Genomic DNA, 15324 nt, shown 5'->3' with positions numbered 1-15324 from the left:
AGTTGTTTTGGATGTTGTAAGTCGTTGAGATTGTATTTATAACCAAAGAACCAGTTGACCAAGATTTTTGTCTTTCAATTTTATTTTGGCAGTCTTTTTTCTAAACAAATTGAATATCGGTCTGTTATATCCGTCCACAAAAACTCATAAGAAACCTTTTCATTTCTCATACAAGGCCCACAGATTTTTTATAATTGTGTTATTTCAAATCGAAAGCAAAAATCTTCGAAATAAACGATCGATCCTGACAATCAATTTCTGATCAAAATTGACATACGAACTCTCCAATTAATTCTTTCCTCGTAAATTCGTATAAAATTTTTTAATTTATCGACAATTTTGTGAAGAAAGAGAAACTTGATCTTGTCCGAATTTCAAAAATTCCAACCCCGTGTAAAAAGGGTGAATTTTGGATGGATTTTAGAGAGGAAAGTAGAACGTGCTAAATCGAAAAGCTTCTGTCGCACCATTTCGCTCCCGGTTCCAGCAGCTTGACGTTAAGTACATCTCGTAAAAATTCCAACGAAACAGCGTCATTTTGCCGAGGGGTTGTTGGCGGCTCCGATTGGTGGGCTGTGCCTCCGTAGTAAACGCCCACAAGGAGAGACCCTCCCCTCTGTTAGGAGCTTTGATCTCTGTCGCCTCCCTCCCACATCGACTCCAAGTGGAAATACTGCCCGAGAACCTTCGAATCATTCGGAGTCCACTGGCTTTGAGCGCTGCACCAACGCACGAGGGCAGTGCCGCGTTTCCTTACGGTTAGACTCGTATATTGACTCGAAAGTGTGACGTTTCGGGAAAAAAGTTTTCCGCGGTTGTACCCAGTCATTAAGATAATCGTTGAGATGGCTGCGAGGTTGAAGCATCGATGATTCCCCTCGAGGCTTACGTGACGTGTGAATATAATAATAATAATAATAATAATAATAATAATGAATAAATCTATTATACGCGAACTCGAAATCGTTACTTGGTGAATCAACGAGCTAGATAGTCTGTTGAAGTGTCAATGATCGAAGTTCTGTTTCAACGCGACTTGACCCTACATCAAGAACTGTGAATGTTTTAGTGATTGATAGTCGTTGTCAATAATCGTGGACATTTCATGCCGGTTGATTAGGTGGGACGACTATATACGAGCTTATATACGAGCAAGTGTTGAATACTCAGTAGTGACATAGAGATCTGGCGAAAGGTAAATTACATCCGCTGAACAAACAGTGCTAGGTTAATCGACGTGTCAGTGGTGAATTCCCGCATACTTCACATGACGGTGACCACGGATGCAGATCCGTCGATCGATTAACGGTGTTAAGTCTCGTAAAGTATCCCTCGCGAGATAAAGGAATAAACGAAATATCGCTCGAGGCTCCGAAGATCGGAGGGTGGGATGTGCAGCACTGAGATGACGGAGACGTGCACCATGTCACCATCGACGATGACCTCGAGTGGACGTAAATCTGGATGTCTAAGCTCCCCCGCGCACCGAAGAAGTCCGTCCCGGAGTCCCCCGAGGAGGGTCGAGGTCCAGGACGACGATGACGAGATCTCGGTCGGGTGTCCGAGTCCGTTGCCCCTCGTTGTCGTCGCTCCGAACGAGGACGAGGAGCGGTACAGCACCTCGAGGGAGGACTACAGCGAGCGACTGAGCCCCAGGAGTTACCAGGACGAGATCGAGGACGACGAGAGATACTCGAGGGACGCGGATTACAGGATGTCGACAAAAGCGAGGCTCTCCGAAAGTCGCGTCCTCGAACGGGACGTCACGACGCTCAGGGATAACGACCGGATCGTTGCTCCGACGACGGGAGGACCCGACGACTACTTCAAGCCTCTGAAGAAGCTGAAGATGGTCCAGATTCAGCAATCCGATGAGGAGGACGAACGGGAACGGGACGCCAGTGAACGCGGGGTCAAGTCCTTCAGCATCCTGGACATCCTGTCGCATCGACCTAAGGCGAAAATCGTCAGACCGTGGGACACGGTCGAGTCGAATCACTCCCACCTCAGCCACCATCACCACCATCATCACTCAGGAGCCAGAGATCTCTCTCTCGTCGGCATGTCCCTCGCATCGATGTCCGGATCCATGAGTGAACCTCCGCTCAGCAGTTCCTCGTCATCCGGCAGGAGCTCCGTTTCAGACTCTGGAAGTCCGGATCCTCTCACCCACCACCATCACGCCCTCCACCACGGCATGCATCCTGGGCTTCACCACCACATGCAACAGTTTAAGAGGAAAATTCCACAGCAGCACAACTCCCAGGGTGGTCAGAACAGCAAACGGAGTCCCGGTCAAGGGAGTCCTTTGGACGCCCTGTTTCAGATGACGAGCAAAACTTTCGACGCCGGCGAGCACAGTCAAGGTGATTAGACATTTTTGTTCCGTTTGTTCTACTTCTCATTCAAGGAAAATTCAAGCGTTCGTTTCAGCAATCGGAAAACGAGATTTGATCAAAGCTGAGGTTACCGATTTGTGCTTAGTGTAGAAAATGAAAAACCTGACGACGGTTTGTTGTCGAAGTAAAAAAACGCAATCCGTTGTGTACGTTTTAGTTTAGTTTGGCTATCGTATATATAAACTCTTCTCGGAATGGAACCGGCTGACATTAGGTCCCTTACAGCATTATACCGCCTAAGTAAATAGCAGTCAATTTTACTGGCAAAGAAATAATACCTTTCCGCAAAATGAAAGAGACGTCATAAACTGATTTGCCGCTTAGGGTCCCCTTGTAATAAACAATGAATGATCACGAGGAATCTTTGAGGTCTTAGGTTCGCAGTCCCTTACGGGGCAATAAAATTTTATTTTTACAGTAATTGTAATGGGGTTTTAATAATTTTAATCCCGGTTTTAAGTAATTTACCATTAGACCGGTGCACAGTTCGGTACCCTATTGCGAAAAACTGGATTTTATGATCTTTGAACCTCGATAAACACGAGCTGCAGATCGAGGTTGAAAATCTTCGTTCTGTGCCCCGTAGGATTAAGAAAACGACGCATGCATAAGTTGTACATATCCTTGTAATTTTCAAAACGAAACTGAAAGGTTTCGTCAGTGAGTGTGAATTGAGCGCTTGATTTTAAAGTGCAAAGGGACTCGGCATTCCCGATTCTCGTTTTATTATCTCTGCACCTTGACGTTGCACATTTCAGAGAAAGACAGAGCTGAGCGTACCTATATTCGTCGGTTTGCCTCCAGGGTTAACAATTTAAGATCACGCCAATTTTTCCCATTTACTCGCGAATTTTATCACGTTCTGTTTACTCTGCAAAGTGGCGCTTGCCTTTGGCGTACGTCCGTTGGTTCCAGGTATCCTTACACCTACCTTCTACCTTCGATGCAGCAGCAGTAACAGCAAGAAGTGAGACTACTCCCCTTTCAATTCAATGGGAAATGCACAAGACGGACGTAGCATACGCACGCGGTCCGCGGGTTTTTATTGGCATGAAAGAAAGGCGAATTTTCATTGTTACCACATTTCACAGACTGCTTTTGCAGAGCGCTTCTGACAGTACTGCTACTGCTTATGCTGTTGCCGTCGGAAGTGAAGTGAAGTGAAGTGAAGTGCAGTGTAAGTCGGTAGATGGGTTTAAGGTATTGCGTGCCGAGTCGGGTTCCTGCCCACGTATGCAAATTAGGCGACATATGCTGATAATAATGAATTGCCCTTAGGCACGTCCGTCATAAGCTGGGTACCGCACCGTTTACGTATAACACACATGTACTCCGCCTCGTAAACGTAGGTATCCCCATCCTTTTCTTCCCCTCCCCGTTTACTCTCCTGCGGTAGTCTTGTGTAGGCCTAAAATTAGGTTCACTCTGCACTTCCCTCGAACGGTTGGTCTCCACTTCGTTATTCTCATATATACACTATATCTCTTAGCGGTCTTTCCTTTCAACGATTCATTCTCTTCCCCCTTTACCACTAGTCGCAATATTTTCGCGAGTCCAAATTGATCCATGATATTTTTGGTTTTTACTCGCGGACTGCATGCATCCTCGTAACGGTCTATAACCCACCCTGGATGCTGTATGGCGAAACGAAGTAGGTATCGACGGAAAAAATGATAACCAACGCTTAAGATCGCGGCACCAATGATCGGTACCTAAGCACGTGATTCAGCGCACCGCTTCGTCCCGATATCCGACATAAATTACGAATCATATTAAACCGTATTGTCTGGTGGACGGAGAAATATTATTGGAAGCCTACGTGCCCCATCGGACGAAGGATCCACGCATATACACTCGGCACTGCCTTCACCCTCGACGCTGCGCTCCCAGGATTCAAATTAGATTATGGGATGCCTGATGCGCAGGGGCCAGCACGGTAGCCTCACGCCTCTGCAATTTACTTCTGATTATTGTGGTATCTATACTTACGCCGGGCGGCATTCTTATCCGGTGCTGGCGCACTGCTCCATCTCAATTCTGTGTCTTCTCTGTCCCTATCGAACCTGGTGAAGTCTCCCTCATCGAATACCGGTCTGCGGATATCGATTTGCGGACATCTATCCATTCGCCGACTACTATAGCCGCAGACAAAGGAGTCCCTTTTGAAATATAAACCCTTAGATATATTCCCGGATAAAAACGTGGAAAAATAATTCCTTCCTTCAAGAATTTATGGTAACAATTTGTTGCGTCATTCGTTATAACGTGTGTTATAGCCCGTCATGTTCTGTTTGAGGATATTCTAATCAGTTAACTCGGTACCCAACTAATTTCCATCCATAGTTTATTCACTTCACAAACGGCTCTACTGTACCGAAAGACAGAAAGAGAGAGTCGTACGAAAGAAATTGTAAAGCAAGAAAACACGGCAAAACTATGTCGCTTGGCACAAATGTAAGTACTTGTGTTACGTCGAGATTTTCCCTTTTTCTATTTTCTTTAGAGGAGCTTCTATTTTTTGCCTTTTATTGTTTTTTCCTTTTTTTTGATAGAATTCATCGCTCTCACATCATTTGCACGGATCACATTATGGAGTTTGACTGTCTCGGGAAAGTACAGTTGTACGTGGATTTAGTGTTTTGTATGCGAACTCAGCCATTCGTTCTTTAATCTACGACGTACCTGATTTGTTCCAACATTTAAATCCGTGTGCAATGATATGGCAGTAGAGAAATTATTTGGTACTTTATATTTTCCGAAAGCACTATATACTTGAAATTTACATTTTCATATCGAAGGAATTGACAAAAATTGAAAAAGGACAGAAATCAAAACAGTTCGTGATATTTTTGAGTCTTGTGGAACAAACAACAAACATGAATTCTGTTATCTTTCTTTCTGTAGTTGTATAACTATTAACATAAATGATCAGAAAATGTCTTATTCCCTTAATTCAGTACATTTTTTACGGCAGTTCTAGTGTATAAATTTTCTTGCAGTTCAAATATGATTTCAATAGTGGTATTTGAGGTGAAGTAACTCGGAGAAATTATTGATAAAGTTTTTGCCAAAAATAAAAAAAAGTATTTTCAACTACAACTAATGTTCACTATCAACTTCAAAATTCGAAAATCTATCTATATATACCTCGTTTCAACCGGTTCGATATCCAGCATTTTTTGGTAAAAGCGACGGTACAAGATGATCAATTCAAAATATTTTAATAGCTAAAACAAACAATTTCCACTTATTTAGAATGATCACAAAGATGATAAATCATCTATTACGGATCATTTTTTTCAGAGCATTCTGTAGGAAATAATATTTTTGAGTAAATGAAGTTTTAACGAAAATAAAAAAAATTTCTTCAACAATGAGTGGCTGAGTTAATACGAAATTGCGAAATACTTAACCGTGTATGAAAGCAGAGTGAAGGGCCAAAATTGACATGAATTACGAAAGCACTCGAGCAACCGAAGGAGTCACCAAGCAAGACAAATGCCAACCGCTCCTTAATCCCTCTGAGTGCCAGGCCCTCCCTGCACTTCGGAGGGCCGCTGCTTCTTCTTCCTATGTTGTGACAGTTTGCCGCCCAAACAAAATACCAAGGTGATCCACCCTACCTCTCTCTCTCTCTCTCTCTCTTTCTCTCTTCCTTTCTCTCATTTTACGACGATCGCCCGCTGTTTTGGGACTTGAGACTGTTTTTCAACAAACAAGTGCGATCCTTGCGTACTTCTTCTGTACGAGGCCATATGTCTTTCAATGGGGACACACAGGCTTGGTCAGTTTCAAAAAGGGTCCAATTTCGGGCCCACCACGACGCAAGGATTGTTAACATGAGACGTGAATTTTGGTTAGGAACTCCCAGGTTTCAATGGTGTTGAAATCAACGAGTTTTCGAAACACTATCCATTTAGGATGAGCAAAATCCGAATGTTGTCCGTTCCTGCTTGTCTATCCGTCAAAAGGTCCAGAAATAAATATCAGTCCATGCATGGGTCCTGCACATTTACGGTTATATAATTTTAAAAACAAATTATACGTTTGACAGAAAGTATAACTACTAGATTCATCCTATAGAGTTGACATTTATAGAAAAAATGTCATAATACTAAATTTGAAAATAGTCAAATTCAAGTGCTGAAAAGTCTATGATCCATATTCTCTTGAGCTCGAATTCTCACAATGATTCAGTTTTATTAATTGCATTGCGCACCGAATCGCCATCCATACACCTAAAACCGATCTGCGGTAGAGTTTGTACACGTTTGCAAGCCATCTTTTTTGGAACTGTAAAAACTAGTGACCAAAGGGTCGTTGAACTGCACTTCAATGCTATTCCGCCCACCGGGACTTACGGTGAGTTTGTTGCAGGTTGAATTGCCAACCACAGCGCATGCCACGGCTGTCTGACCTCAAGTTCCTTCGATCTAGAAAAACTAAATACCGTCTAATTCTCTAGTATCGAGTAAATAGTCTTTTGTCTTGCCTGACCACATTCCGCTACACACTCTACCGCAACCGTTTTAACAATTTTTTGCACAATGCATTGCAAACTACTCTGGAGTAAACAGATTTGTTCTTCCTTTCGCATTGACATTTTTAAATCAAATCAAAATCATCAAATGCGAGGGTTGTCGCAAATAAGGGTGCAGCTGGTTTTATCCCAGACTAACGAATCGGCGTTGATATCCGGTCAGGTTGCGTAGTAGTCGAGAAAAACAAAAGCACAGCTAAACGTACCGCGACAAACTCGATCATTATTAATTGCTCGAGTTATATTCAATTTTTCACGTTTCGAAGGCGGTTCGGTTCGATCCTGATAGCATTATAAACGCATGACCATAGCGGCTTAAACGCCGTCTGGATGAGATGAAATAAAAATGCAGCAACGCTGCTTGGCCACTGCAGTGCCTCTTTCTCTCTTTCTTTCTCTCGTTTGACTTCCAGTGTTATACATATACGTAAAAATAGCTGTAGAATCGGATCTTATACCCATCCAACCTCACCGGTTATCCATGGAACCCAACACGGAGATGGGAATCTTCTGTCTGGGCTTCGATATCTTCGGGGCGTGCCTAATGCACCGTAAAACAACGTCAGTAGCTCTTCAGACGTCGCCGTTCGAAGCGTATAAGCTGCAGCTTCTTGTCTTGCGCGAATATAATTATGCTCGCATATATGGAACTGCGGTGACATCGTCGCGCGCATACTTGACGCGTCAATGAACTTCGGTTCACCGTTTTACATAAATTAGTCAAGTGGATTGACGACTGCCAATGGAATTCCCCGGGTCCTCTTTAAACCTACTTAGAATCGATTAGATCGATCTGCTGAAAACAAATATGTTTACTAAATCAACATCGATTGAGGCTAACCAAAGATCGTTATTCAAATGGATTCATAAGTCGTTTCTAAACAAGCTGGTAAAGTCATGAGTCAATTTACAAAGAGGAGTCTTCGTTAGTTTTCAAAAACGATCGTGAGTCGAGGTACCAAAATATTTCGTGGATTCCGGTATTCGAGGTGTAACAAATGAGAAAATAAAATGCGAGTTGAATAGAAAGCATCAAAAAGAGCACTATTTCAGAATTTAGCTTGTGACACATGCTCTCCAAATTTGGGCTACTTTGGCTCACTCGACAAGATCGGTAATCAAGGAAGTCGTAAATCATGCTACAAGGAATAATTACTGCCCACCTTCTACGTGCTGTCATTAACAAAAATTTATCACGAGCAGGTGCGCGTTGCATTCTTGATAAAAATAAATTTTGAAAAAACTTCTATTTCCGCAAAGTTGCCTTCCGTGTTTTCAAAATTTTATCGACTCGGTTGAAACTGCATGAAAGCATCGTACAGTGTGTCAATCGGCAAGTGATAAAACAGCAATGTGACCGATGAATGAACGACATGTGTTCAAAGTTGACTTACATATACCTACGCAAAGTTCGCTCCCATCCAATTAGGGCTAATCGAACAGTTGAATCGCAGTATCTGAGGTCAATTTAGACCCCTGCAGTTTACGTCTCGACTACAAGAGAAGATCGACTGAAATTCTGTCACCCAGCCGATCGTCCCCCCTGCAGCAGAATAATCTGGGTTAAATTTATTTCTATTTGTTGTCAAGGGTTTCCCATGATCCCTTCCCCGCAGAGGTGGAGCATTTGTCGACGGTGTCAACGTTAGTCAATTGTCACGTGGCCTCCGAAGGGATGCTGTGTTTGGAGCCGCAGGCGGAGAGGGGGGAGAGAGGGAATGATTGGACGGACCGTAAGATAAAGTGAGACGAATTACTCGCATAAATCTCTGCCCCATGTCCAATATAAATCCACGCGGTGGCTGAGACATAAATACGACTTAGTGCCCACGATTTGCAACTAATTGAGAATTATTTCACGCAATATAACCTACTGCTTCTATCTCTAGTGAGTGTGTGAGAGAGAGAGAGAGAGAGAGAAGGAGAGAGAGAATCAGCGTGGTTTAACTTTTCGCGCATAAATTCAATCGACTGATTTTATCGCTATTCGTGGATTCGTGCAGCGGTTAGAGTATCAGCAGGGAAAAGAAAAAACGTTTTTAATCGTGAGTGTAGCACATGGCGTCGGAGGTATGGAAGGCGGTAAAAAGGTGTTCGGTGAGAGAGATTGAATGGGTATAGACCATGGGCTTGCACCATGCAAGTTGTAGGAAGTCGCACCTCGACAAAACAAGATCGCATCGCATCGTATCGTATCGCGTGGTTTTACAATTTCAATATTATACAGCGAGAAGGCGTGAATGTATGTGTATTCCTGTATATTTTCCTTTATTCGTTCTTTGTTTTTGCTGTCCTTCTTCCGTATTCTGTTTTTCTTTTCCTCTTTCTCTCTTTTCTCTCTCTCTCTCTCTCTCTCTCTCTCTGTCTCTGTTTGAGCTTTTTTTTCTACTTCTTATATATTCTACCACCTTTCTTTCCAGCGAGCAATTAGCACCGCCATAAACTCGTGGCGAGATGACTATCCCCTTTGGATTTGCATGAGAAAAAGAAAAGACTGAAGAAATATATTTTACACAGTACACGTAGGCACGGGGTGGAGGGGATGGATCTCGAATGAGTATATCATAGGTATATGGAGAGCCTCGGTGTCTAGCAGTTGTTGCTTCTATTTTTTCTTCGTCGTTTTTTCTTCTATCAAAATCAAACCACCTTGCTGCGGGTTTCATCCTCATCGTCGACGAGCACCGTCTCATCTCTCAAACGGTAGTTTGAAATTCAGACCATAACAATAGCAATAGCGAACACTAAAAGTTTATGGCTCTATTCCGCGAGCGCTTCTTCCACTCCCGTTTACTTCTCCTCACCACCAACCATTTTACTTCTCTTTAACGCTCCTGCAGTCCACCTATCGCTACCCTGTCCGAATACAGAAAGGAAAAACAGTCTGCAGCAGACTCGGGCTCTCGGTTTGTACTTCCACTTCTCCACCAACCAGATGCAGTAAACGATTTGATAAATCACGAATGAGTTGCAGGGGTAATTGCATTGCTCAAACCTTTGACGTCTTCCTTCGATGTCCACTTCGCGGTTCCATTTTCAGTCAATCAAATTTCCCGCTCATCCTTGCTCAATGTCGTAGGACTCGTAGGTATAAGTACAACAACCAATTAGCAGACTCACGGAAGTCACGATGCTACTTCAGCCAAATGAACATTAGGTACCAAATTAGGACAAGGTGGGGCTGCAGGATGATTTATTACGCGAACCAACGTCGCTCGGATCTTTTCAGACTCTCAAATTCGATTTGCCAGGTTTACAACTGATCATTCCTCGGCACTTGAATCATTCTTCCGAATGACAGAACGACGATTTTCTCCATCAGGATCGCTATACCGAATGTATTCATCGCGCAAACTCGAGCTGTTAATTACTGGACACAGCGAAGTTTCATTTTTTCAAATTCACAATGTTGCAGTACCTCACGAGATCAACGTTCACAATGCTTGAAACGAGGTGGTACGTAATATAATTGAAGCAAACCGAACTGGAAAAGGTCGGTATATACAAAGCGAGTAAAGGTTTGCGTTGGTATATCAGTGAATACGATCTATAATTGAACGTTGCAGGAATATCGCTTGAAATTTATGATGAAAAGACGGTTTCTATGAAATGATAATATTCTTTCCCCGGTACGGTAAAACACCACATCCTAACCCAAGGCTATATTTACACGCGTATCCATATCCATGATTGCCTCTCAGGAGTGACATTACTTCGAATATATTCGTAAATAGACCTGCTACTCCGACGTGGAAATGGCGAGTACCGCACGTCTTTACCATAGAATTATTAAATAGCCATAAGACAACGTTCATCGTGTACTTATACATGCATGCATTATGTGCGGAGCGATAGCTGCGCGGGTATGAGAATAAAGGGTGGGTAATTAGATACCAACGCGTATCGAACAGTGACAAACGATAAGGCCACCATTAAGCCAAGGTGGACTAAAATTGGCGTTTTAATGTTTTACAATCCCCCTCTGATGATACCGAGCCTTCGTGTATTCGAGTCTCGAGAATGACGGTTATAGCCTCTAATCGATTCCGTAGTCATTAGCACGTCGGACGGTTCCGCAGTCGTATTACACGCCACAGGTACACCAACATATACATATACACTGCGTGTATGGATCACGACTCGAGTCGTACTATACAGGTGCGCAAACGACGCCATATTTGTCCAATGGATGAATTTCACACAGGTCCCGTAGGTATACCTTATATACAAGTATAGTTTGCTTTACGACCGCTTTTATAATTCTAATCGTTCACGGGTCGAGTGCTGAGCATTTTGTACACTCGTTTAGTAGAATCCCTTGCACTGTATGCACATGCGGTGCGTCGATGTTACACGTTACACACACGCGCGTACGCGCACCGTTCGGGGCTGCGGATAAAATTTATCGTCTTTTCTCGAATTCACCTCATTAAGAACTAGTCTTATTCATTAGTGTGTATATAATATTTCCCAACAACCGCTCGGTAGCTTCTATATATATGTATATATATATAGATAGCATATACACAGGTATATACATAGAGAGTACGATATGCTTATGGCTGCCCCGGCTTATGGTTATGCTAGGACGTAAATATTGTACATAATTCTCTCCAAGTTCGGGTTAATTCCCGTAAGGTACACTCGATGTGTCGGTGCAATCAAGAGCGTGCGTGTAAACTCGATGCAGACACCCGAACACCGCCTGCCTGCCTGCCTTCCTACACGCGAACACACATCCATACTTGACTAAAATTAGTATTTTTCTCCTTCTCGACATTTCGACGTTCGCGCGCGTAAAAACTATGAGAATCTATTAATCACGAGGTTAACTTGGAGCCGACAAAGGCCGCCAGTACATACTTACCTTTTCGTTGCTTATACCGGCAGCTGTGGTTCCTATGGGTACCCACACTCGTCCTTCCAACCTGCCTCCCTGCGCACCTTCACCTGTGTAGGAGAGTGCAGCGATCACTTGCGCTGCAGGTATAGGCTGCGTTATGTACCACGTTCCCTTCTTCTTCTCCTTCTTCTTAGCCTACTTCGTTCCCTCTATTAGACGTATATAACATGTGCACCCTTGTGTGTGTATTATATCCACATACATACCTACACCCATAAGTATATGCATTGGATATGCCACGTCCACGTTATGCACGCCCGTCGTTCTAGTAGCTTTATTATCTTGGGCTCGACTCTGGATTTAGGTGCGCAGGGCAGGTTCCGGTGTGTTTCGGTAGCTCGGCCGATCATCATCTCCTCTTTTTCAAAGCGGCCGTCTTATGCCGATCCGTTACTTCTTACTCTCTTTCTCCCTCTCGCTCTCTCCGTGCTGCTGAGCCCGCTTGAATATGTAATTTTTAATTAAACCGAGAGGCTCTCGATCGCGCTGCAACACCGTCGCGTCCGGTTTTGGTTCAGAGTCAGTCGGAAGATAAACTTCGAAACGAGCTTGTACGATGATCCTAATGAACTCCTGATACTCTCTCCTCTTTTTCATCACATCTACGTTATTTTAGTTTGTCATATATAAAGATGATACAGCTTGTCAGCGAGATTGACACCGTACGGTCTGTCAATGTTACCGCCTGTCATTACTCCACAGCTTATTATCGGCGAAGCTTTTTACGTCCCGGATATCAACCGTCGTCTTTTGTCTGCAACATTTTGTCCACACACTTGAACAACTTTTCTCCGTTAACTTGGTCGGCTGACATTTTTTTAATTTCGTCTCATTGGGTTTCTTTCATACGTTCACAACGATGATCTGTCATGAAGTTAAATACCATTGAATATATTGTAGAAACTTGAAGAAGAAGTTGAAGAAGTATTTTCTCCATTCCACATCCATTATGCTCTACAAGGTCCACACAACGCGAACCATTCATTATATCTATGCAATTGGATCGTGACCTCTGCACATCTGTCATCGCAATCAGGTACATATATAGAAACACTGCGAATATATATGCAGAGAAATGAAGATTGACGAGCGAAACGCGCTCACTCGACTACATCACCGGACAATGGTGTGAAATCAAAAAGCAATTAGCCTCTCGTTCAGACTCGGTTATGATCTTGAGGTGAATTGCTCCTGCAGCACTGACTGCACCCGCTGAGGTTTGATCAATATTTGCCGATACCAACCGGGCGATCATCGCCGAGCTATACATGCACTATAACGAGGCGTTGCAGATCGCGGGTATTGCGTGATGTGTAAAAGGCTGATCGTGTGCAGAAGTTTAACCCGATATGCTCGGTCAAACCCTGAACTTTATCCCGTGCAAATCCGCGATTCCGAAAGCTCGCCAATCTCGTCTCTTCAGGGACGAAGATCGGCGCTGGTGTCGTGCGTTTTCCGTGAAAGTGCTCAACGCGCACATACAACCCTGCAAAATGGGAGAGTGGGACTCGACGGGATCGACCATTTGTCACCGGCGGCACCCCGGGATTCCTATTTTCCGCCCGATTTCCCGTGATAGCGAGCCTCTCCTTCCCGTCGCTGTGTTCCCGTTGCCTCCCGCCCCTTTCCATTCCCTTTCCCTTTCCCTTCCCTGTCCCTTCACCCGACTGAAAGCTCATTTTCACGTCAGCGCTTCTCGATCCTCGTTTGTTTCCGCTGAGACCTGCCGCATTGTGCCGAGCTCAGAGACCGGGATCAATATCCCATCGCATTAAACGCCCTGCAGTATAGTGTACACCTTATACCGCCCATTACTGACAAATTAATATTACACCCGGTAATTTTGACGGTGTAAGGTTTCGCGGGTATTATAGATAGCTTGTAGTTGTAGATACGTATTTGCGATACGATTTCTTGCAATTACTATTCCGCGAGAAACGAATCCTCCTAGATTTTCCCCTCTATCGATTTATGGTTTGGTCTGTTTTTCCATGATCGCGTGAATCTAATGTTTAAAAAGGTTGTTGAGTCAAAATTCCATGTTTCAGTTTTATTTTATTACGAGATCGTACGTTGAGAATTTATCAACCTAGATTCGGAAGCTTTGAAGATCGGGTGTTTGGAAATACGATGTAGAAAATTTTATCATTCTAAACAAAATGGTTTATATTTTGATACTTGATCATTGAAAATCGCTTTAAAATTGTTGAAAATTTAGTAAATTTGTTCGAATCTACTCTACGATGGCTTATTTCATTCGGAAGAGTATTTTCTACAAATTCACTAGAACACTGTACTTCAAATCATATTAGCATCTTGAATATTCAATTGTGCAACATTGTACCGATATTGTTTATGATTAATAAATGGCAATAGTAAATTGTGTACTGAAAAAGGGAAAAATCTGTCCAATAAATATGTGGAAATAAAAATATTTTCTGAATATTTTGTTTAGCATCCTCTAAGAGTGAAATCGAACAAATCCACTAGATTTTTATAAATTTTGAAGAGATTTGAAATTAACAATAAATACCATTAGCGCCTGTTTTAAAATTCCTGTGTTTTCTACTTTCTATTCTGAAGAAGTCATCGTAACTCATGAATACAATAACTTCATAAATACTCGATGTGCGACATCCTAACTGTAAAATTAATAAAAAGTATCAAAATTTGGCTTGCCGACACCTTAATCAGAATCGCAATATTTCTTCTTTAGAATCGACAACCTTTGATAAATACATTCTACATGCTATCTGCATTTCTCGAATGGAACGGTCCCAGTGAAAAAATGAGTCCGTGATTTTTTGCCAATGACACAAGCACGTGTCCAACCGCGGGGGGTAGCCGGATATTTCACTCTGCGATACTCAGGCTGTAAAAGAAAAGTTTTGACGCTTTGGGATGAATGGTCAAAAGAATTAGAAAGCGGAGCAAAAGTAGCCAGAGGATTTCTTTCATTCTTTTTACCTTTTTCACAGAGAAAACTAACTTCTAATTTTTGGGTGGTTCTCGAGTGTAAACCCAACTTAGGAATTCCATAAAATCGTTGAAACAATGTTGCTAATATTTCGCGAAGTAGAATAATCCTAAACATTACGAAATCAATTGAAAGCTTGGAGTTCGATTTAGTGATACGGAAGGAAAGGCCGACTGAAAAGATTTGTTCTTTATGTTTTAATCACGTGCTCTGCAAAGTTCGCTTTTTATCATCGTTTGATTTTCAATTTATTATACCCTTGTGGAATGGGACGTTTTTTCGAGCGAAAGAGTAAGAAACAAACAGAATTTTCAGTAGAAACCTAATTGGTTAGATATGTATTACTATAAACATCGTTCAATTGAAAAATATACAATTGATTTTTGGCATCTGCGTATGAAAGTGAAATTCAAATTGGACGTTTAACTGAATCACAAAACTTTCCACTTCGAACTTCGAATATTCTGGATTTTCACACCATCGAAATTTTATGATCTAAGAACAC

General features: G+C 42.6%; 1 protein-coding gene across 1 annotated transcript in view; it reads left to right on the top strand.

Annotated features, from left to right (window-relative positions):
- Positions 1-712: 712 nt before the first annotated feature.
- LOC124416087 overlaps positions 713-15324 on the top strand; it is a 37276-nt gene continuing 22664 nt past the window's right edge. Inside the window, exon 1 of the mRNA XM_046896952.1 lies at positions 713-2366. Coding sequence (XP_046752908.1) covers positions 1391-2366 — 976 coding nt within the window. The 5' untranslated portion in view covers positions 713-1390. The remainder of the gene's footprint in view (positions 2367-15324) is intronic.

Source organism: Diprion similis, chromosome 2 (genome assembly GCF_021155765.1).
Source record: "Diprion similis isolate iyDipSimi1 chromosome 2, iyDipSimi1.1, whole genome shotgun sequence".
NCBI classification, from domain to species: domain Eukaryota; kingdom Metazoa; phylum Arthropoda; class Insecta; order Hymenoptera; family Diprionidae; genus Diprion; species Diprion similis.
This window is presented reverse-complemented; position numbering and strand designations above follow the sequence as displayed.